The sequence below is a fragment of the Prenolepis imparis genome, unplaced genomic scaffold, assembly GCF_030444845.1.
Source record: "Prenolepis imparis isolate NDT839.2.m4 unplaced genomic scaffold, iyPreImpa1.0 SCAF_12, whole genome shotgun sequence".
Taxonomy (NCBI): Eukaryota; Metazoa; Arthropoda; class Insecta; order Hymenoptera; family Formicidae; genus Prenolepis; species Prenolepis imparis.
In genome coordinates, this window is record NW_028141170.1 from 8,064,551 (window position 1) to 8,087,620 (window position 23,070).

Sequence of the window (23,070 nt, forward strand, 5' to 3'; positions counted from 1 at the left end):
ATGATTTTTACAAGCACACAGGGAACGACCGATTACATGACACTTTGAAAGTCGTAAAGATTAGCCTACGTGAGTTCTGTAATGCATGTTAAAACGTCGCACGCGTTGAAAGCGATAGTACCTTTAATAGTTATCAACCAAACAACGTGAAATTAAATGAAATTTCTTTAGCTGTCAATTTATCCATCAAATTTTAGCGTTTTATATATAGTTTAATAATTAAATATTTTTTAAAAAATTTTTTTATTAGAATAAAATACCATCGAGGCGAACTATCGGCGATTGTTTTACAGTCAATGAACATATTGTTCAAAAGTGTGATTTTATGTGAAATCAGGTGAAAATCGAAGAAAGAGAGAGGAAGAGTACTCTCAGAAGAAACGAGACAAGGATGTGGCGAGAACATCCAGGCGGAGGGTATAAGATACCCGTCAACATCATCGCTATGTTTCTGTTAACTGCTGTCCTGGCATTGACAACGGGTGAGTCAACTTCAAACTAAAAGATCTTATTCACACTTTCTTAGCGTGACTCGGCAATAATTACTGAGAAACATTGATGGATGTCGGACGAGCGACTTACATCAAAGATCGAAAAAAATGTTTATACGAGAAAGACAGGCCATGACTTTTGTGTATAAAATTTTCACTGACTATACAAAGGCTATATGATTTTTATATAGCTTGCGTAAGTCGCACATTAAATATCGACGCAATTTCTGATATGCTTCAGAGTTGTTTCTTATGTATAAGTTATCTATTTAACATATATTTGAATATATCACTACAACATCTTGTAAAACATGCATCTCAGCATATTAAACTACTTCGTCAGCTGACGCTTCGTTCTCCATAATACACGTGCTTAATACATGATACTTTGATGTTATCTCTAGATTTTTCTTATTATTAACAAAATTAGCAGAAGACATTAGTCTTTAAAAATTTTATAAATTTTATTCATATTCTTTTATTTAATGTAAAGATAAACAATAAGAGATTGACATTTCAAAAATATAATTATAAAATAGTCTCGGATTACCGTGATATTTAAATAATTAATTTACGATTTTTATTCTTCTTCTTTGTGATCCACTATAACGGTCCGCGTTACTGGTTTTTTGACATGATCTCACATCCGCGTATTTTGAACCTAACAGGCGGTTAGTTGGGACCGTGAAAGGTCCTGAGTATAGGTACAAGCGAATCACGAGGCGCAGCTGCCGGCGGAAAGACTAAGATGAAGGGGATGAGGAGATCGAGGGAAAGGAACAGCTGCTGTTCCCAGAATGCAGGCTCACATCATGCTATGGAGAGAATTGCATTTGGTCGCGAATGTTCGCCACCAGGTGAATTAGCCTGTTAAGCGAATCCTCCATACTTGAACAGAGAATTTCACCTATTTTATGAAGTGTAGGTGGCATCGATCTTGAATATTCGCGAACTTGCTAATCGATCTTTGATGTAAATTAAAAAAGATTATAAATATTTATAATCTCAATCTCACCAAACAAAATTAATAAAATCAAACATAAGTAAAAAATTTTTAATTTTGATGCAACCGAATGATGCTGATTATAAATACAAGCCACAGTAAAAAATTTGAATGACAGACTATATTATATACATTATTAAATAGATCTTAATATAACGTTATTTTGTTGAATTTTAATTATCATTGTATTGGATGGATATTGAAAATCGGTTGCATTATCTGTTCGAGCTAGAAGAAACCACGCTCAAAGAAACATTCGTTATTTTGGTATCTAACAGGAAGTCTTAGAAATAGACGCAGTAATAGAAGCCGTATAAGATCCGAAGAGTCTGAGTTTTATAAGAATTTCTTCAGACTTTATCTACCTACGCGAAGATATTATGTCCACCCTCGCAATTATCAATAGAGTGTTAATAAAATACGATTTTAATAATTACGTAGCACTTTTAGAAACGATAACTTTTGTTTATTTTAAAATCTCTTGAAGAAAAACTAGAAAATACATAAGAATTAATTAATTAAATTTATAATAATTAATTTGTATTAATTAAATTTAATGATATAAATCAAATTAAATTTGAATTAATTAAATTAATTAAATTTGCTGTTTACTCGATTAAGAATAATTAAACATAACAAATCATTATCATGAATAATAACAGTTTCAGCAAAAATAAAAGTATGCGAATCTGTTGAATTTTTCTTCTGGCGTTTCTATAAGAAACTTGATTTTAGACTAACAAAAGATCATCGAGCAAAAGCTCCATCGAAAGATTGCTCGAACGGCTTTATGATTTCGAAATATTTCTCATTATTATGCACATCACAGTGTCTTACGTTCCGACACATACAGGCGCGAATAAGTATGAACACACATGTGAATCACACGTGCAGCGACCACGCGTGCGCGTGTATGCGTGCTGGAAATATATTCGATGCAGCGTGTCCGGACGTTTCAAAGCTATCTCTATATATAGATTACAGAGCGGTTGTCGACCGAGAAGAATCTCGTCTTTCATCGGGGATGCATAAGAGTTCAATCTAAGAAAAAATTTTACAATGTATTTTTGCGACCGATATCCGTTCATACAACGCGTACTCCGACACATAGCCACAATAATACTGCGAGCCATTATCACTCCGTGTTTGTGTCGCATGAATAACGCAATCCTTGAATTAATAAATTTACACTTACCATTGAAACGTTTTGTATGCAATTAATCATTATAATATTAATTTAATCCTTTTGACGCTTTCGATGCCTGATCCTATTGTAATGTTTAAACGTCATCAGCTTAACATGGAAATATTTAAGACAGAAAAAAAGAAAAAATATTCAGTCCAAAACAGAAATAAAAATATAAGTTATACTTATATATTCTCTTTCATGAAAAATAGAAAAAAATGTGATACTTCATTTCCGTATTCTATTTAATCCATTTACTTCAATTTAATACAATTTTACTCAAGGAAAGTTACAATTGGCATGAATTGCAAATGAAATGGATCGCATGCAAATCTAGAAAGCGCGAGATAAGGACAAAAATGATAAAACTACGAGCTGAAGTTTGAGTAACAGAGATAGCGTAGATTTACAAAAATTCTGAACACCTGTTCTTTATACCTGTGTATGTTTCTCGTCTTTCACTCCACGACGCACGCTTCGCCCAACCGGTTCTTCGTGACTTGATTTTATACTGCACCAGGTTTATTTGCTCTCGCTTTACTGCAGCAGTCGTCGGTGGGTGAATCAGTAGGTGGTTATATGCGAGGAAAGTAGTACGGTAAATTCCTGTATAAATTTTGGACAACAACGAGCGACTTGCGTGACTAATAATTACTTTACATTCGCTACAATTTGTTACAAAGATGTTGCAGCTAATTATTTTTACAGATAAGTAAATAAAGATTGTTGAAAGTTTCTCTCTGAGAGATGAGCCGTAAAAATTCTAATTATATGGATAAAAAGTATCATTATTTTATGTTACATTAAAATTACAAATAAAATTGCACAATTATTTTAAAAATTATTTGCTATAGTTTATAATATTAGAAAACAATTTTCTTTTTTTTATTAAATATTTAATGTGCATGTAATATGTAATGTTTATGTTATTTGCAATAAGTTTACAATAAATGGCGTGTTAATACATAATCTTCTATTGACGAAAACATTGTTGCTATCGATGATACTGGCAAAAGCCAAGGGCGCAACTCTCTATGACGGAAAAGGAATCACGCATTGCCGTCTCCCTTATGCTCTCGTGACGTTGATCGCATATTATTCAATAACAGGTCCGACAACCTGTTGTTTGCTGCAATTGGCAACGTGCCAATTGAATGTGGGTGTCGCATATCCCGGTTGAAACGGATGATAAGCGAAACTCGAAGACATGAGACAAAAGGTCTCATAGTTTGCGATGCTTTAAATTAATTGGCTTCGTACTAAAATTCTCGCAAGCTATTAAGTGTTCCACATTTTGTTCTGTTTACAAAATATTTCCTTTATATAGCTAAAACACTGCTATAACTTTTGATCTAAAATTGATCATTATATTTAAAAAAATTAAAGTCATGGCATGTCATCTTAAAAATTATTTTAAAAATTATATATTATTTTAAAAATTATAAAATAAGCTCCATTTATCTTGAAAGTATTATAATTACAGAAATCTTTTTAAATATGATAGATTGAAATTTATAATCTCTCTTTCAAAATTATACATGATTTTCGAAATTATATATAATTTTTGAAATATGGTTTTGTGATAAAATGGCTTAAAAACAAAACCTTCATAAAATTAATGAAAATATTTACATTCTGTTTGCAGTTGTTTCGGCTGAAGATGTATCTATGGGACCGGTGTTCGTCAAGGAACCTCCAAATCGAATCGATTTCTCAAACGGAACTGGAGCCGTTGTCGAATGCCAGGCAAGAGGAAACCCTCAACCGGATATCATTTGGGTTCGTTCTGACGGAACTGCTGTAGGAGACGTTCCTGGGCTGAGACAGGTGATTATATCTCATTTTTGACTTATTTTCTTTATTTGAAAATACAGTAGTATAATGAAAATTAAATTTTATTTACGTTTTTTAATTTAATTTATATCCATTTCATCAAACTTCTTTAAAATACGTGGCATTTGTTAAACTTATATTAATGTTACCAATAGATATTCTCAAAAAGCAAGCTTTTCAATAATTAAAAGTAAACGTTTTTTACACGTAGAAAAAAAATTATTCTTTTAAATAGCCGCTAACTAGCCGCTTTAATATCAAATATTTTTCTGTTTGTATGAATGAAATCATTAAACACTCATGCCTTTCTACATTTATTCACGCGATCATGAAAAACGCGTTAATTATTTCCAATTTTGTTGCATACATGCGATTATATGAGTATAGATTACATATAGTTACTGGCCCCCCTCGCAGGTTTTACCAAACGGAAATTTGGTATTCCCTCCTTTCCGCGCTGAGGATTATCGTCAGGAAGTTCACGCTCAGGTCTACAGCTGTTTGGCACGTTCCCCTGCAGGTTCGGTACACAGCCGCGATGTCAACGTGAGAGCTGGTGAGTGTCATTTTTATATTTATCTATTAAATATTTATCGTTTAGCCATCTACAATAATTTATAGAAGATGTTCCAGAAAAACGTGGCAACTTTAATTTTAATTTTAATAAATTATCTAATTATCAAATTTTTTATATATATTAATTTCTGAGAGAAAAAATATCTACTTCCTTTACATTTTATTTTAAAATAAATGTGTATGCGCAGATAATTAAATCTGCAATTAAAAATGTGAAAAAAGATAGAAGCAATTTGTTGAATTTTTAAAATTGAATGCAATTTGGTAAAAATAACTGTTATGAAAATTAAGGTCAATGATATTATGTGTGAAAATATTTTATATGGTAAAATTAAGTTGTTTTTCAACAATTTAATTAATCTATTTAAAATCTTTATAAATAAGTAAATAGAATCCTAAAAAACAAATTCTTATTAAATTTTCAAGTTTAATTTAAATTCAAGTTTAGTAATGATTTTAAATGTTAGAAATTTTTTTCATTAATTTCGGATTTGAAAATTATAATATTATATTTAAGTTAGAGTAATATTGTAGGAATATAAGATGGCTAAACATAGGAAAATTTGAAAGATTATTTTCAGCTATGGCTAATCGTGACACATTTTATTGTATATTTCTTCCACGTTTATCCGACGTTGTTCTTTGGAAGAACTATATTGATAAAAGACATTGGTATTAATCAGATAATTCGATTAATATTCGGTCAAAATGCTACATGTATTGCTCTTTTAAATATTTTACAATCTCTGCCGCCGCCGTTTATGCGAATGGATATTAGATTCGTTCTCCAGTCTCAATCTGCTTGTAAATAATCAGGAAATTACACTTTTTACGATGCAATCACATTTCTACGTGATGTCATTACATTTCTTGCGAAATTGAAAATAGTTCTGAATCACATGCAGTGATGTCATTAGATCTGACGTCACGTCGGTTTATCGATCAACACAGTTTTTCAGTAGCATATCTCTTATTAATTATAAATAAAATGTATATATATATATATATATATATATATAATAATATATATAATTTATATATTATATACATATAATATATATGATGACATTATTTGCAGAGTGACACGTTTGATTTAAATTATCTTTTTGGGGGGGAGTATAATAACAATTATTTAGCAATTTATTTAATAATATTAGCAGTTAAATATATTGTAATTATAAATAGTAAAAAAGAGAAAGAGAGCAAATTTTTTTAATAATATTCCCACAGTAATTAGATTCAATTTTGAAAAAAAATATTTGTTTCAAAAAATATATTTGGGAGATTCTTGTAGACTTTTATTGAGGCTGGAGCGAAACACGTGTTCGACACATCGTGAACGTTATTTTTTGCAAAATTATAGTGGTGGCGCAGTATTATGACACTGATGTCAATAAGGAATACGCGATTCGTGGGAACAGTGCCATTTTGAAGTGTGTCGTTCCCTCTTTTGTCGCTGATTTCGTCAAAGTTCTATCCTGGCATACAGATCAGGGAGAGGAATTCGTACCTGGCGATGACTTTGGTATTATTTGATGCATTCGATCAATGAATTAAAATCGATCTCCCTATAATTTTTTGCGAGCAGAAAATTTCGTTGTTGCATCTTTGAAGAGACATAAAATAATTAATGACATGAACTTGAGCAGCCATTATGATTCATTATAATTTTATAATCGTAAATTTAAAAGGTAGAAAATTTCGTATAATATAAAATAAAATTCGTAATAATATAAAAGCCTCACACAGACATAATGTAAAAGTGCATTTTTGCAAAAAACATAATAAAATTATTGGAATCTCGTCGAAATTATATCGACATTATTTCAATTGATTTATGTCCATCACAGAGACAATTAAGAAATAATGTCATTATATTATTCGCTCGTATGTTCCACTTCGAGGCCACAAATGCATCGTGTCGTTTGGTTGAATAACTGACACCATCCGTGCGACTCGTCGGCCGCTTCTCATATATTGATCTCAATTACCACGGTGGCGAAATGCAAACCCATTTGGAACGCGAAAGTATATGGGTCGCTCACTTTCCACTTCCACGGTCAACATGTATCGTGCATCGTCATTCGTCTCGTTAACGTTATTCCCAATTCGATATATCTAACGCGAAACAATCGGATATTTGATCGATGTGTGTCTCCTATCTCTCTTGTTTTTCTATTAAACCGCACGAATATTTGTTTCTGGCGCGACATCTGTTTTAAATGTGTCAGTTTGTTTAAATAATATTTACTTTAGTCTCGTCATTTAGGAAATTAATGATATATATAGCACAATGCTAAAATTAACTTTAGTTTTGTTATAATAATAATAATATGACGAATATTTTTATAGTATCTTATAAATTAATTTTTGGCTACAACGTATCATATACGCGGATTCGTTGTTAATTAATTATAAAATTATAAAGCATTTTAGTATGTCAATTAAGGCAATTGTAATGCAGGCAGTTCAATTAAAAATTTTCTGAAACGTTATATTGACGCATCAATATACGCGTACATGTGCGTATATGTATCGGGGTTGAACATCAATCGATCGTACACCCTCGTGACGCCCGGTTGTCGGCGACTGCAATATAAGATGCGACAACGCGAACTATTCTGCTCGCAAAAAACGATGGCAAAACGTATCACCCAAAGCTGTCGTCAACGTCGTTACATTAAGTTTGAATGAAAAATCAATTTCTCGCGCGCGCGTGTTTAAAAGCATCATTCGTCATCGATATACGTATATAATTTTGCATTGTAAAATTACATTTTAAATCGAGCAGTTTCAAGCAGAGTCGTCATAAAATAGAAAAAAATATTTTGATAAATGTATTTCCAATCATTGGAAACTAAAATGGACACACACAAGTGGACGCTTATCGCGCAAAGCGGCAGAAACGAGCACGCACAGATTATTTCGCCTGTTTATTGCAGTGGTGCATCAGTATTATCAGTCCGAAGTCAACAATGAATACGTAATACGCGGCAACGCGGCCATTCTCAAGTGCAGTATACCGAGTTTCGTCGCGGAGTTCGTTCAAGTCGTTGGTTGGCAGGACGACCAAGGAAATTCTTTCGATCCGGATCAGAGCAGTGGTACAATTCGAGATTTTTAGGACATTTAGGGAAGTCGGAACGCGCGTGGGCAGCGAATGATAAATTAGTCAACGTCGTCGATACCGTTTTCTACGTATATAATATATAGATTTTTCTTTGAATACATTAGTCGCGAATCTCGCGGATATTTCATTTAAATCGATTAGAAGTTCAAGTGAAAGGGAACAACTTAGGAAACACATTAATTCTATTATTGCTATCTTGATATTTTAATGATTGGAAAGCTTTACACGTATTAGAGTGTCTAACGTTTTATTTAGGACACTATGTAACTGCTGTAATTTCTTAGGTACTCCGAATCGCGAGTCCTCTTACTTATTACCTAAGAACCAGTTTGCGTAATTACATAGCACAGTGGAGCATCAAATTGTATAATGTTAGGTGTTAGGCTGCAATAGATTGTGCGATCTCTCTGATCGCCTAATTTCCTTCGGAGAAATTCATTTCATTTTTACGAAATGATTAAATCAACGCGCACACATAACAAGATATTGTCTTACGATCTCTACAATGACTTGCACATCATAATGAAAAATGTTGCAGCGTTCCGAGTCGAGAAAATTGATTCTCCTCGATTAAACACGCAGCAACGCAACACGATGCGATGTTAGGAAGTATGCGATGTGCGATATAGTTACAACAATGCGCCATTATAATATTATCTTTGCCATTATCTTTCGCAGTCGTGACTCAATATTACGAGGCGGAAGTTGTATCGGAGTATGTAATACGTGGAAATGCGGCTATTTTGAAATGCACCATACCGAGCTTCGTCGCCGAATTTGTGTCGGTCGAATCGTGGGTGGGAAGCGACGGCTCAACCTTCAAATCATCTACTGATTATGGTATAGCATATGTTTCCGTCCATTCATGATACTTATTATCCTATCATCCCAGAGAAAAATTCCTTCGTAAGAGAGATAATATGCCGGAAAGAGATTTTATGCTCCTTTTTTTATTCTGCTTTCATTCAGACATCATGAGAAAGCTGATACTGATTATTTTTATTAATTTAATGAAATAGAATTTAATGAATAGAATGATATTGTATCATCATATCAATTACATATCATTCCTAACAATGTGTATGAAATAAAAAATTCCTATAATTTTTGCTAGAATTCTGAAAGAGATAAAAAAAATAGTAACTGGAAATTCTTTTATTCGTCATAATGCATTGTCTCTTTTTCGATAAAATAATTATACACGCTCCAACGCGGTTATTCTGTAAAATAATTCTAAGATAAATTCTTTTGCTTATTTGGAAAGTTTGTAGACAGTTTGTACCACATATATGCCCTCTGCAAATTAATTATTTCGAAGCATCTTGATTGATTAAGTGTGTAGGCGTTGCACAATTTGTGTCATGACTATTATGTGTGTGATGAACATGTCGGCAGATAAATATACATAATGAGTACACAGGGTGAGGAAATTCTCTTTCCGGTCATATCACCCTCTGTGTCCATGCTACTCAGACACCTCGTCCCCTTGTCCAACTTTGTCAAAGTTCAAAGTGGCACGTGGTAACGATTCGTTTCCGCCGGCCGCGCGGTCTGATAATCTGACAGCGGCTGTGAACGGCGGCGGCAGTACATACATACATGAAGGTTAATGAACTATCCGGCTCTCTCTCACGCCGTGAATTACGACAGGACTAAGAAAATAAGCCGACATCGTGTCTACGAGCGCGGAAAGTTTCGGGAAGCTTAGCCGAAAAGCTGCGCTGGGGAATATTTTAGAATGAATTACGGAAAAATGTGTGAAAGAACGGAAAAAAATATTTTCTTGGAATTGTTACGTTTAATTTTTTGTGACTGCATTATCGTGGTTCATTACGGTCTGTCCCATGAAAATATTCATGAGGCACGGAAATATAAAAGATTGCAAGCAGTTTCTTCTGCATTTTTTAAAAATGTTTGCTTTTAATTTATTGATACACCGTGATATCTTTAAACAGTTTGAATTTTTTTGTCCATGGATGAGCGACGAATTAAATATCTAATTATATCTTTTTGCGATCCATTTGTGCAAGCTTCTTTTCCATTTATAAATAATATGACAAATTAAGAATAACATATTTTATTTTGCATTCGCTATCTTTAAACTAGTCTAGACTACTTTTAAACGTCTCTTATGCGATATTTTGCGTTATTGGTTTCATTGAATACTTGTTTATTTTAATTTGCAATCTCCACATAGTCGTCACTCAACCTTACAATCCGGAGATATTAACCGAATACGTTATACGAGGAAATAGCGCGATCTTAAAATGCAGCATTCCCAGTTACATCGCAGAATTCGTTACTGTCGAGGCGTGGATTCGCGAAGATGGAGAGGTTTACCTTCCGGAGGATCCTGCAGTCGTACAGGGTACTGCAGATCCGTCCTCAATTATTTTAGGCATCCTTCCAAAAATTTGTATATGAATTAGTATACGTCGAATTTTAATTTTTTACAATAAATTCGTTTTTTTGCGATAGTCATTTTAATAGAAAAGATAATGAAAATAAATGATTCGAGAATTTAGAGTACTACAGTTTAATTCAATCTTTTAAAAACTTGAAAAACATTTATAGCTCAAAATTAATAAAATTAAATTTAGATTAACTTTTTTTGGTTCTTCAGAAAATGAATTACACGCTTATTGCGTTGACTTTTTTCTTTGTTGCCTAATCATATGCAAATTTGTTGTGAAAGACGTCAGTCGCTTATTTGTGTCCATAACATATCATTAACCAAAATAACACACTCTTTCTCTTACAATCCCCTTGCGAGATTTACACAGTACATATTCTATTGTCCGTGAGTTTTAACTCCTTGAGAAATATGCATTTTTATAAAAATGCACAAAAATCGATAACTATACCATGAGATATCTCCTGTAAAAAAATACGAAGAAAATATTTTGAATTTTTATTTCATATAAAATAATATAAATTAATTCGGTCATCATTATGCAATGAGAAATCTATATAAATTATCGAATTATCAAAGAATGGTTAATTTTTCACCGCGTCTCAAAGAATTAACACATTGTTCGCGCCGGCAGTCGTTTCGCAGTTCTTCGTCACCGAGGCCGAGAATGAATACGTGATCCAGGCTAACAGCGCGATCATGAAATGCAAAATACCGAGCTTTGTATCCGAGTTTGTCTACGTGGATCAGTGGGTGGCCGACGATGGGACGATTTACACACTCGGACAAGAATACGGTATGATGCCGGTCGACGCCGATGTAGTATGCGTTGTTGTGACACTCGGAACAACTTCTCTCTGTATTCTCTTTTTTTTTTACCCCGTATTCTCATTTCCCTCCCTCAAATAAATTCGCGCGCACTTTCTTCTCATTCGCTCCCCGACAACAGCTGTCGGCTGCAGCATGCGGTTATTCCGGACTTTTACTTTCGAATCTGCTAGTGCAGTCTAGTATAATCGATGAGAAAGAATTGCGTTTACAGGCGAATGTTACGATACAAACGTCGAGATGGACATGTAAAAGATTACGCCAGAATAAATCTGAAAGCGATAGTAGGTTCAGCGATGCATAACATGATAGCAAACATGATTTTTTTTCGGTTCGAGTAGCGCGCGTCAAAGGTAGATAAATTCGGTGTGACAAGTCATATGTACATGATCTCTTCGAGAATTCGCGCATTGCAGTGGTCCAGCAATTCTACGAGACGAGGGTCATCGACGAGTTTGTCTTACGCGGAAATGCGGCAACTCTGAAGTGCCTCGTGCCCAGCTTTGTGGCGGATTTCGTAGATGTGATTGAGTGGCAGGATGAGGATGGCTCCATGTATAGCGCGTATAATCAGCAGGAACAGGGTACTTAGCGTTATCTCGATTATACGAAATTAACATTAACGGAATAATGGTGTTGTTAATCGTTCGACATAATTTTTCATTCTACAACCCTCAAATTAGTTGTTCTGCGATGCAATTTTTTTATTTGCCTTTTCTGGATGAATCATTTTTCTTCAAAATATTTTTGTGCGCCCTTAAAACCTGTCAATATATTTACTTTTACGATGAACCATCTTGCAAATTTAATTACTGGTGCTCAAATGGGTATAGAGATAGTTCATTCGTGCATATATGACGCACATACTCACGTTGTTCGGCAGGACGCGCATTTTCAGTGAAAAGGAGGGTTCATGGTTGATGGAGTGGAACGCGGATCTTGCCTGGAAAGTTTGCCCTTTCCGATTCAGCGATCGGCAAGGGTGAATAGAGGCAGAGCATGCGGCTGGCAGTGATTTCGTTCAGTGTGATCCTTGGATTAGGTTAAGCCGGATTAATCGGACCGTGAAGCAAATTAACGCCGCGCGACCAGCTTGATCCACTTTCGGTAGAGAACGAGTGAGAGAGGGGAAGGAGAAAAAGATGATCGTTAAAGGGTTATTCCCGGCGACGTAATCGAATTTACTTTACGGCCGCGATAGTCAGTATTCGAAGATATTATTATGCTGCGATATGAATAATCGTAATCTCGCCTTCTTATCTAATTGATGGGTATGAATATTATTGCCTAAAGCATACATTATTATATATATTTCGAAAATAGGTAGTGAAATCTTTTAATAAATCGGAATTTGTAAAATAAGAAATTATGATATAATTTTTGACAATATCAGACACACAAAACTTGATTTTTATGATTGCTTTGAAAAATAATATTTTAAGACATGAGTCATCCAATGATCTCTCGTACTGTTCTTATGGATTACAACATTTCAGTACGTCACTTATCCGCGAAATGAAATTGCCGTGAAATTAGAAGATGAGAGCGCGGGTTTACTCGTGGGCATAATCTGCAATTAGATTATATCGGATTATTCGGATCGGTGTCCATCGTGCAATCGGGATTTGCTGCGCTTGATAGAGGCACGACCGGAAACTAGCTGCAGCAGCAATCAGTTTGCCGACAGCCAGGTTCATTGAAATTTTAATCGGCGAGATCAAAGCGCGTACCGGTTTGACACTCGCAGCTAGAACAAACGACGAACTCTTTTTTTTCTCGCTTTATTGCAGTGGTCGCCCAGTACTTTGAGGTTCAGGTTTACGATCAGTTCGCGATACGCGGCAACGCAGCTATTTTCAAGTGTCAAGTTCCCTCGTTCGTGGCCGACCACGTGGACGTGGTGGGATGGATCGATTCCAACGGCGGAAGTTACGTCGCCGCCGAACAGTCATATGGTAGTCAAAAATTAAAGAATGCACGTTGCACCGTATCTCTCTTTTTTTTTTTTTGCAAACCGGAAGGACACAGGTTCCCCTTAAAGACGCAGATCACTAGACAAGAGAACTGGCTTAATTATCGAGTTATTCGATATCTTGCGCGGACTTTCTCTCCTTTCCTCTTATCGATATATTATGTTTATTTGATTTAAGCATACAAATATGCATAAATAGATACCATATATTCCCATGCATATTGTTGCGCTATGTACCTGCGCGCAACCTGTTTATTGAATGTATGCAATGAATTGTAATGTTGAATATCGATCCTGTCTATTTCAAGACCGGTAGTGCGACCAGTTCTCTTTGATAAACGCAGGAATGTATTCTTCATAGCCGTCCGCGACAGGATTTATTTTAATTCACAGACAGGTGATGATGACGTGAATAAAATTCCTGATAATGATATATTCGTCTTATCGAACGGAGTTTATCGAGTTATTGGAAATAGTTATGATTACGTACAAGTTTGAGAGAATAATATCTGAATTATTTGTCGAGCATCAACTTCCACTATAAATTTTGGTACAGTTTAATTACATAATTACTGAAATATTTTTGTGCTTAATTTAGCAAGTAACCGGTTTTGTCACACATATAAATAAGATATTTATTAGCAAATTTTCGTAATATAAATTTTGTAGTGATACGAAATATTGTAATATATTGACGTTGCTCGCTGCATAAACATTCAAAGTGGATTCGTTAAAGCGTGTAATAAATTCAATATTTTATTGGCTAATAAATTGTTTGAATTAGTACGGTAAACGTTATGCACAATATTTTCCGGTCTGACTTCTCTGAAATAATACATATAAATGTTGACTTCGAAATATATCTAAGCCAACTTTTTTATAACCCAAATTCAGTTAAAAAAGCACTATGAAATATTGCATAATAAACTGAAACTGAAATCAGGTTATTCGAAATAAAAGTTTTTAAGAACTCGCATACGATTAAATGTATCGTACCTAAATAAAATCAGAAACAAAATATTCAGTCTTTAATATTTTTAGTTATGAATATATTTAGCTGTTGATAATTATTAATTAACATAACAAATTATTAATACGATAATAAAAAGATATCTTCGAATCTCAAAATTTAGTCATTAGTCGCAACACTTCGTTCATCGTAAAATTTGTATTTCAAGTTTTGCCTATTATCGAAATCGTCAATCGACGAACGATCGACACGTCCTGCTTGATAGGAGATTTGCGTCTTATGGTAAAACCGGAAACCGGTGTCTGGTTGCAGTTGTCGGGCAGCGGTATGCAGTGAACGTGATGGACGAACACGTCCTTCGGGGGAACGCCGCAATTATCAAGTGTCACATACCGAGCTTCGTCGCCGAATTCGTCGAGGTTGACTCTTGGATCGAAGACGAGACTACCGATATATATCCTAGCGCCGATTACGGTACACGATGCATAATTTCATGCATATTTCATGTCATTCTCATTCTGCTCGAATGTCGCGTGAATCTTCCATTTCTAAAACACTCGCAATCTGCAAAATTGGAACATCCGTAAAATTGTCACATTCCGCAAACAATTATCGAAAGATAAACGCATGGAATGTGTTCTATGAATGGAATTGTATTCTATTTTGGTATTTATTTTTCTTCTCTCATTTTCGTTATTCTATTATTTTGTGAGATAATATTCCTGAAATATTTCTACTTCTTTCTTATACATTTGTATTGCGGTAAAACAAAACTGCTCTTTTGTTTCGCATTATTCGTTCTGTGAGAGCGATGCATTTCGAGCGTTCGGTAAACTCGAAATTACGGTGCTCGGTAAGCTATTAGTATACCGCAATGTGGTTCAAGGATTCTCTCATGAGTCGTCCGATCATCATCCATAATGATACTCTCCGCTTGACGATCGCTTTCGTGTTTATGCAAAAATTATCCTCGGCTCGGCCGTGACAAATAACGATGCGACCTTCAATTATACAAGATCTACAACACATAATTTCACATAAATTTTAACCTGGAAACGCATAGGGAAAGAGAGAATGGCGAGGAGAGGAAATGAATTTTTTCGGTCGACAATAACTTAGTTGCCAAGTGGCAGAAATATAAATCCAGGTCGTCTAAATCGTTCCATCGGCCTCCGCTCTATCGACCAAGTAACCAATCGAACTACGCTATTGTATCACGACACGCGTGCAAACTGCAAGATATATGTTTCCATTTGTAATCGGTCGTCCCTCGTTTCAAAACTGCCGTGCAATGCGGGATTCTATATATAAAAAATTTATACGACGTTGACTGCCGCTGCTCGCGCTGTTCCAGACTCCCTCTCTTCCCCTCCTTTCCACCGATTTTTTTTCCGGTCATTCGATCGGTCCATCCGTCTCTTCTCACCTGTGTCCTCCTCTGTGTGTGATAGTATAGTAGCTAAATGGTTATGGATACCGCTTGTATGATTGCATGTAACTAGTTCGCCTATCCAGGAAGTCTCGTTCGCCAATGAGAGTTGGCCGCAAAAGCGATCAGATTCATTAAAGGCGTTGAAACTGCACAGTTTCAACCACAATAGAGAATAACTTTAATGGGTTAACAAACGATTCGTTATATCTCATTTATTAGGGTGAAAATAATTTGCGTTAAATGTTACTGTATACGTAAATATTTAATTAATTTAAATACCGAAGAAATTTAATGATAAATAAGTGAAAACGTCTTTAAAAGCATTTATTAATCGTATCTATATTGCTAATAAATTTTATAGATTTTTTTTACATAGGGAAAAATGTGACATCTTATTCTCTCCATTTTTGTTATAACAAACACAAGGAACAGATTTCCTGGATGCTTCAATGAGTAAAAGGAATGTTGCGCGCCATGTATTTTCACTTACAAAGAAATAATAGTGTGATTTCACATAATATCTTTCTTATGCGACGCAAGATTCCCATACTGTGTTTGGCGAACGTGCTTGGGTTTTGTAAAGAATTCGTCGAATGTTGAAGCGGGAGATTGACGAAGGGTCCGTGGCGATTCAACCTTCGACGAAGGATATTGCATGTTTATTAATCAAGACGGCATTGTGCTCGAAGTTCAGATCTCACAATTTTATATCTGTTTCTGTTCGAGCATCGTGCGATTGTATCGTATACATCGGGATAATCGACTTTTCCTTGGTGCTATAATAATATGCGTATACTCTCCTGTAATTAAACAGATAATTAATTAAACGATTGATAATGATATCGTGCTATATCAAACGCGGTAATCAGCTGATCGATTATCCTGACGTAAGAGTAACTTAAGAGTGAGACCAATGTACAATGACTAACGTGTGCGATTTTGAACGGGTTTAGATGGAAAGTACTTGGTGCTACCATCCGGAGAATTGCACATCAGGGACGTCGGACCCGAAGATGGATACAAGACTTACCAATGTCGCACGAAACACAGACTCACAGGTGAAACTAGACTATCCGCTACGAAGGGACGTCTCGTCATTACTGGTGAGTCAAAATGCAAAAGTGTCTTATTTCTTTTATACGGAAATTACGATTCTGATTCAGCATCGCTCTTTAGAAACGTTTCTCGATAATCCTTCGATGTCAGAAGGGTACAGTTTTATTAATCAACGTTCCGTATTTATTTTTGAAACGAAATCAGAATCGTATTTCTAGTTTCGGACCTGGATACCATAATTTCATACTTTCAATTTTATATATCAGTATAATTGATTGCAGTGTCTATTTTATGTAGAAAAAATATTTTTAATTATAAAAAATAATTTTAATTATTAAAACTTTTTTTAAAATGAAATTATTGTCGCATAACGATTCGTTTATCTATCAATTTAATGTAAATGCGAAGACTTAAAACATTACTTAATAAATTTATAATATTATAATTAAATATTAATTATAACATATCTCTTATATAATTCAGAAAATTTATAAATGTCACTTTTCTAATGTCTTTAACATAAATTATTATTAATCACATTGCGAGGTGTCTGGGTTCGGAACTATCATATCCAGGAGACAATTGATTTTCTATAAGAAGAATTTTACATAAGGTTGATATTTTAAGCAAGATCATTATTTAATTTACGTTAATTTTATCATTGTACAAAATATTTTCATATTGTTGGAAAGTCGGTTGTCTCTTCGGATCTATAATCACGTTCAATGAACGTGCAATCGTTTGGGCCAACGAGCTTGATCGACTCTCTCGGTTTCTTAGAAAGTACGAAAGGTCAATTGTTAAGAAAGGCTATTCGATATTTTTACATCAGCCTTTGAACTTTACGTTTTAGAGAAGTTGTCGAAACATATGTACGGCATTTAGCGCGATCAAGCTCGCGGGTGAACCTGAATGCTGGGACAGGGTACCCCTGCGGGCACGCGCCACCGCCCCGCCCAAAACTCGACTCTTGGCATGATCGGTTTCGAGAATAATAATTGTTTAAAGAAAGATAAATGAAAAAAAAAGAAGAAACATGTATATATATGATTTGGGTTTGCGAAAAATTCTTTCGACGCTCCGCGGCGCCTTTCGCGATCTCCGGGCTCTGTCCTTCGCTCTCGCGTGGTAAGTTTACGGAACATGTTTTTTCAGCCGAGAACTTCATCGTATGGATGTTCAATAAACGTGGCACTAAACGCAGCTGAGCTGCGTTCTGTGCTGCTAATTAGGTGAAATCGATCGAATCATTATTTGTCTTTACAGCGAATTAGCAGTATATTTAAACCGTTAAATGCGACAGTGGTATCAGACTTTCTTTCCTCATTAAAAAAAAGTAAGAATGCTGCATTTTTTATTTTGATATTTTTTATGAAAATTATAAACTCTAAATTAATTGCACACACACATGGAAGTAAAATGTATAAATATTTTATTTTTAATTATATCTTTATTCGTGATTTATATATCATTATGATATATATATATTTAGCTCAAAACGATTTATCGTATCCTGTAATTCAGTTAATTAAATGCCAAGTAAGATTCTCTGTAACATACTCTCCAAAGGATTCTCCGCATTACAATGCGACATTGAATGCGAAATCACTTTCGCTTCGCCATTCTCGCATAGCTATTGAATATTAGGATAATCGGCAGGATGATATCGATAAGCGAATTGCTTTGTTCGTACGAGGCGAGCCGCGCAATAGTGCGCAGGCAAACTTGTCGAGCCATTGACGGCGCGCGATGCAACAATTTAGAAGCTAACTAGAGCAAGATGCAATATAGCCGTAATAACGGCTGATTAGCGGAACGAATAGGGCGGGCTTGGCAAGGGCTTGACACGACTCTACTGGTTTTTCGTTATGCAGAACCCGTACGATCAAACTTTCCTACGATAGGCAGCTTAAGTGGACTTTCCGTAGACTTGGAAGGCAATAGACGGCTTTTGTGCTCTCCTCGAGGATTTCCAATACCATATTCTTGATCGGAGAGCAAAGTAATTTGTGTGCTTGCACATGGGAAATTCATTTTTTTTACACAAAACTGCTTGCATTAATATTGCTAATGACGAAATGATAAATTCAATACTTCTTTTTATACTGTAAGTAATAATGAAATGACACAGGATATAAATATATATAATATCGGATTAATTAAAATTGCAAAAATGGATTATTAGTTGCTTCTACTTATATATATAATAATGATAAAATTAATTGTATTATATCAAGGATAAACAGAAAATTTTTTTATTAACTAAATGATCCTGATATATTATACTTTTTGATTTTAATTCGGCTTTTTATTGATAAATCATATTTTATTTAAATGTATCGGACATCAATATATCACAGAATTAGAGAAAAATAATTTAAGAGATTTATATACATTTACATGTTTTTAATTGATGTAAATAACATCTTTATATTTACATAAAATTATTATTATAGCATGTCTCTTTGCAAAGTATTTTTCAAGATAACGTGTGTATGTATCTAGCATAGGGGTTCCCTGTTCCTTCTTACTGATTTAATTAGAATATCTAATAATATCGGTCTCTAAGATACGAAAATTTCTTATAATTAATTCATTATTCGGGAAGGGTAACTCGTACTTTATATCAAAATTACAAGCAGGAGACGCAAAAACAAAAAACGACGTGCTTTTTAGAGCCGGTGGGCAGCGTACGCCCAAAGATTCCGTCGACAGATGACATACGTGGCATCCGGACGCACGTCGGAGGCTCCCAGGTCCTGATATGCCCGGCACAGGGGTTCCCCGTTCCCCTGTACAGGTAGAAACCATAACAGAACGCGAGTCCTTCGGGATGACCGTTCGCCGCGGACGCGCAAGTCCCAATTATAAACGATATGATCAGAGCCGATCGGCAGCGTGAGGCCCAAGTTTCCGACGATCGACGACTCCAGGAGTTTTCGCACGACGAAGGACGGCTCGGTTACGTTGCTGTGCCCCGCTCAGGGGTTCCCTGTTCCCTTGTACAAGTAAGTCGCTCGGGGCGCGAAAATCATTGTGTTTTTTTTCTTTTTTCTTTCTTCTTCCCTGGATCCTATAATGCGACAGAACCTGTGGGAAGCGTGCGCCCGAAATTCCCCAGCATCAGCAATATAAACGGCCTCGTCACATCCACGAACGGAACTTTGCCGCTCTTATGCCCTGCTCAGGGCTTTCCAGTTCCATCATATAGGTATTATATCATTAAATGCCTTGGTGTCACTAGAGTCTCTTAAAGCGAGTCTTGGTTCTCCATTTAGGAATTGCGATTAAATATTCTATACTTGCGGTGAAGCTAGTAATTAGCAATGATAGCACGTCTTACATAGCGACGGTTTTCGTTTCACATTATATCTTTTTTTAATTAACAATATAATTTCAATTTAATATGGCTTTTAATAAACGGTTATAAATGTATTGACAATTTTATTTATGATTTTACTGTTTCCTGTTTTAATATATTTTTCTCTTCGTTCGTAAAAATTTAATTATATTATTATAAAAAAAGACTGTTTCATTTTTTTTAAATTAAATGTGAGACGAAAACCATTTGTTAACATTTGTGTACAGAGAAATCGTCGCAGCGCCGAAAGATAAAATCGTGTCATGTTATGCTTTTATGATCAATCACGAAATCTCGGAAAATTTTGAAGCTTTTTTAAGAGCTTTCGGGGTTCCCCGTCGTCTTGCACATGTACGGTATTCTAAGAATAGAGTATATATTTGATTGAAATAAATGTTTAGAGCCGGTCGGCAGCGTGAAACCGAAATTCCCGACGATAGACGACATCAGAGGATTTCGCATGATCAAAGATGGATCTGCAACTTTGTTGTGCCCCGCTCAAGGGTTCCCTGTCCCGATTCACAAGTAAGTCGAAGTTCGCGATTCGTTTCATCGTTGTTTCCTCTCATAATTGTCCTCTTCTTTCCTCGGGCTGCGACTGACAGAGCCCGTGGCAAGCGCACGTCCAAAACTTTCGAGTACCATCAACTTGATTGGACTCGCGACGAAGATCAACAGAAGCTTGCCGCTTTTCTGTCCTGCGCAAGGATTTCCGGTTCCGTCTTATAGGTAGGATAAATTTTCCCGAGTCGGTTTAAAATATAATTTTGCAAATTCTTAGAATAATACATTTTACGGAAAACAAAAAAAACTTGAAAAGGCTAGAAATATTAAATCACATATGGCATGGAGGAATGTATAACATCTGGATCACTAACTTCTGGATAAATAACGAATTTCGAGCTGGTTATTCGCTTTCAAGTACTTCAATGTGTTAAAGGGATTCCCTGTCCCCTGGCATACATAAATGAATCATTGTGGTGTTCTCAGCACGTTTCTGACACGTTTCTATTCACACTCGGTCTTTTTAGAACCCGTAGGGAGCGTACGTCCAAAATTTCCGACAATGGATAACTCACGTGGATTTGTCTCACGTCAAGGAGACACTTTGACTCTACCCTGTCCTGCTCAAGGGTTTCCCGTTCCGTTGCATAGGTGGGACAAGGTTATATCGCGATATATTTAGATTTTTGGGAATAAAGAATAAAACTATAACGCGAAAGCGGCAGAAATACGCGAGCGACATGCAGTAGAATTAAAATCGCGATTATTTTCTGAAATCGTAAATATTTTTTTTATATTACACAAACAACTTATATAACAACTAACAACAAGTTTATATTTTATTATTTTGTTTAAAATTATTTTACCTGAAAATATTTGTCTATTAATTAATAAACATATTCTAGTAAATATAAAATATTAATATGACCTGTCTCAGCAATCAGTTTTATAACAATTTAAATCGAAAATAAAATTTAGAAATTTCGCCAATTTCAAAGGTTAATCCTTCATAGTTGCGGCGATTAATAGATTCGCGTTGTACGCTCGTGCTTTCTTTCGCTTTCTTATAGAACCAGTCGCCAGCACAAAACCGAAATTTCCGATGACAGAGAATTCGCGTACGTACACAGTTCACTGCGATCGGTCGCTGACTCTCATGTGTCCGGCACAGGCCTTCCCCGTACCAGCCTTCAGGTATACAAAGCGTCTATATTATAAGAAAGTAAATGCGTATATAGAGCGACCATATTCCGGTTGGTGCACGACCGCAATGCGAAATAATGCGGAGAAAGAATGAGGGAGGAAATTGCAGACGGATATATATACGTTCATACATACGTTCTTTCTTCTTTTTTGATCTCTTGCAATTTCTTTAATAATCAATATATAGATATATCCATATATTTACACTATACGCAAAATATATTTAAAGTGCAATATACATTAAAAATAATTATAAAAATATTAGTCGTATATTTATCAAAGATTGGTCGTTATTGATTATTTAGAGTTGGAGAACAATTAAACTTAATTATTATTATTGCACTATAATTTGCAATTATATTCTAATTCAATCTATATCTATATAATGGATAAGATATAAATAGCAGAAAGTAAATGCCGTGTTTATCGATGTTTCTTCGGCATCTTGAAACTTCCGTAGAACCAATCGCAAGTGCTCGTCCGAAATTTCCGTCGCTGGCGGATTCGCAGACGTTCAAAGTATATCTCGGCGGTGCAATGACATTGATGTGTCCTGCTCAAGGGTTCCCCGTTCCATCGTACAGGTAAAAATTTCTCTGTGTGTTTCTATCGCGAAAGATAATTTTTTTACATCCAGAACCAGCGTCGCACGCGCGCCCGCAATTATCCGGCTCGAGTGATCTTCAGCGATTTAGCGTTTCTTCGCATAGAAGCGTTACTTTGCTTTGTCCTGCTCAAGGATTTCCAGTACCTTTCTATAGGTAGGCGTCCGTAGAGGTTATTAATTATTTTTAGAATAATTAAAAATTTTTTTAAATTTTTTATTTTATTTTAAAAAATCAAGAATCCATATTTTTACATCTCAGCAGCATTAATTACTTTATATATTTTTGGTCTAATTTTATAAGACTTTCGTTTCATTCGAGTTCGTAATTAGACAATTTTCAACCACTAGTATTGTTGTTTTCTTCTTCATACGATAGTTTAATTCGATTAGATTACTCTTGGCTCGTTATCGATATGCGAAATGTTTATCGATGTTTGATGAAAGGGGCAAACCCTATTCCAGCATCTAGAATAACCTGGCGCCACTTTGTGCATATCGGACTGTC

General features: G+C 35.1%; 1 protein-coding gene across 50 annotated transcripts in view; it reads left to right on the plus strand.

Moving 5' to 3' along the window:
* Dscam1 (Down syndrome cell adhesion molecule 1) overlaps positions 1–23,070 on the plus strand; it is a 68,415-nt gene that overhangs the window by 2,032 nt on the left and 43,313 nt on the right. For 37 of the 50 annotated variants that reach the window (XM_083052155.1, XM_083052176.1, XM_083052169.1 and 34 more), the window contains exons 2-6: positions 338–482; positions 4,326–4,507; positions 4,931–5,069; positions 10,417–10,587; positions 16,788–16,937. In XM_083052155.1, the coding sequence (XP_082908281.1) occupies positions 392–482; positions 4,326–4,507; positions 4,931–5,069; positions 10,417–10,587; positions 16,788–16,937 (733 nt within the window). In that variant the 5' untranslated portion in view covers positions 338–391. Of the gene's footprint in view, positions 1–337; positions 483–4,325; positions 4,508–4,930; positions 5,070–6,452; positions 6,615–8,031; positions 8,194–8,897; positions 9,060–10,416; positions 10,588–14,714; positions 14,877–16,787; positions 16,938–23,070 lie in introns of all 50 variants that reach the window. The other 13 variants (XM_083052157.1, XM_083052187.1, XM_083052204.1 and 10 more) reach the window with 4 other exon arrangements.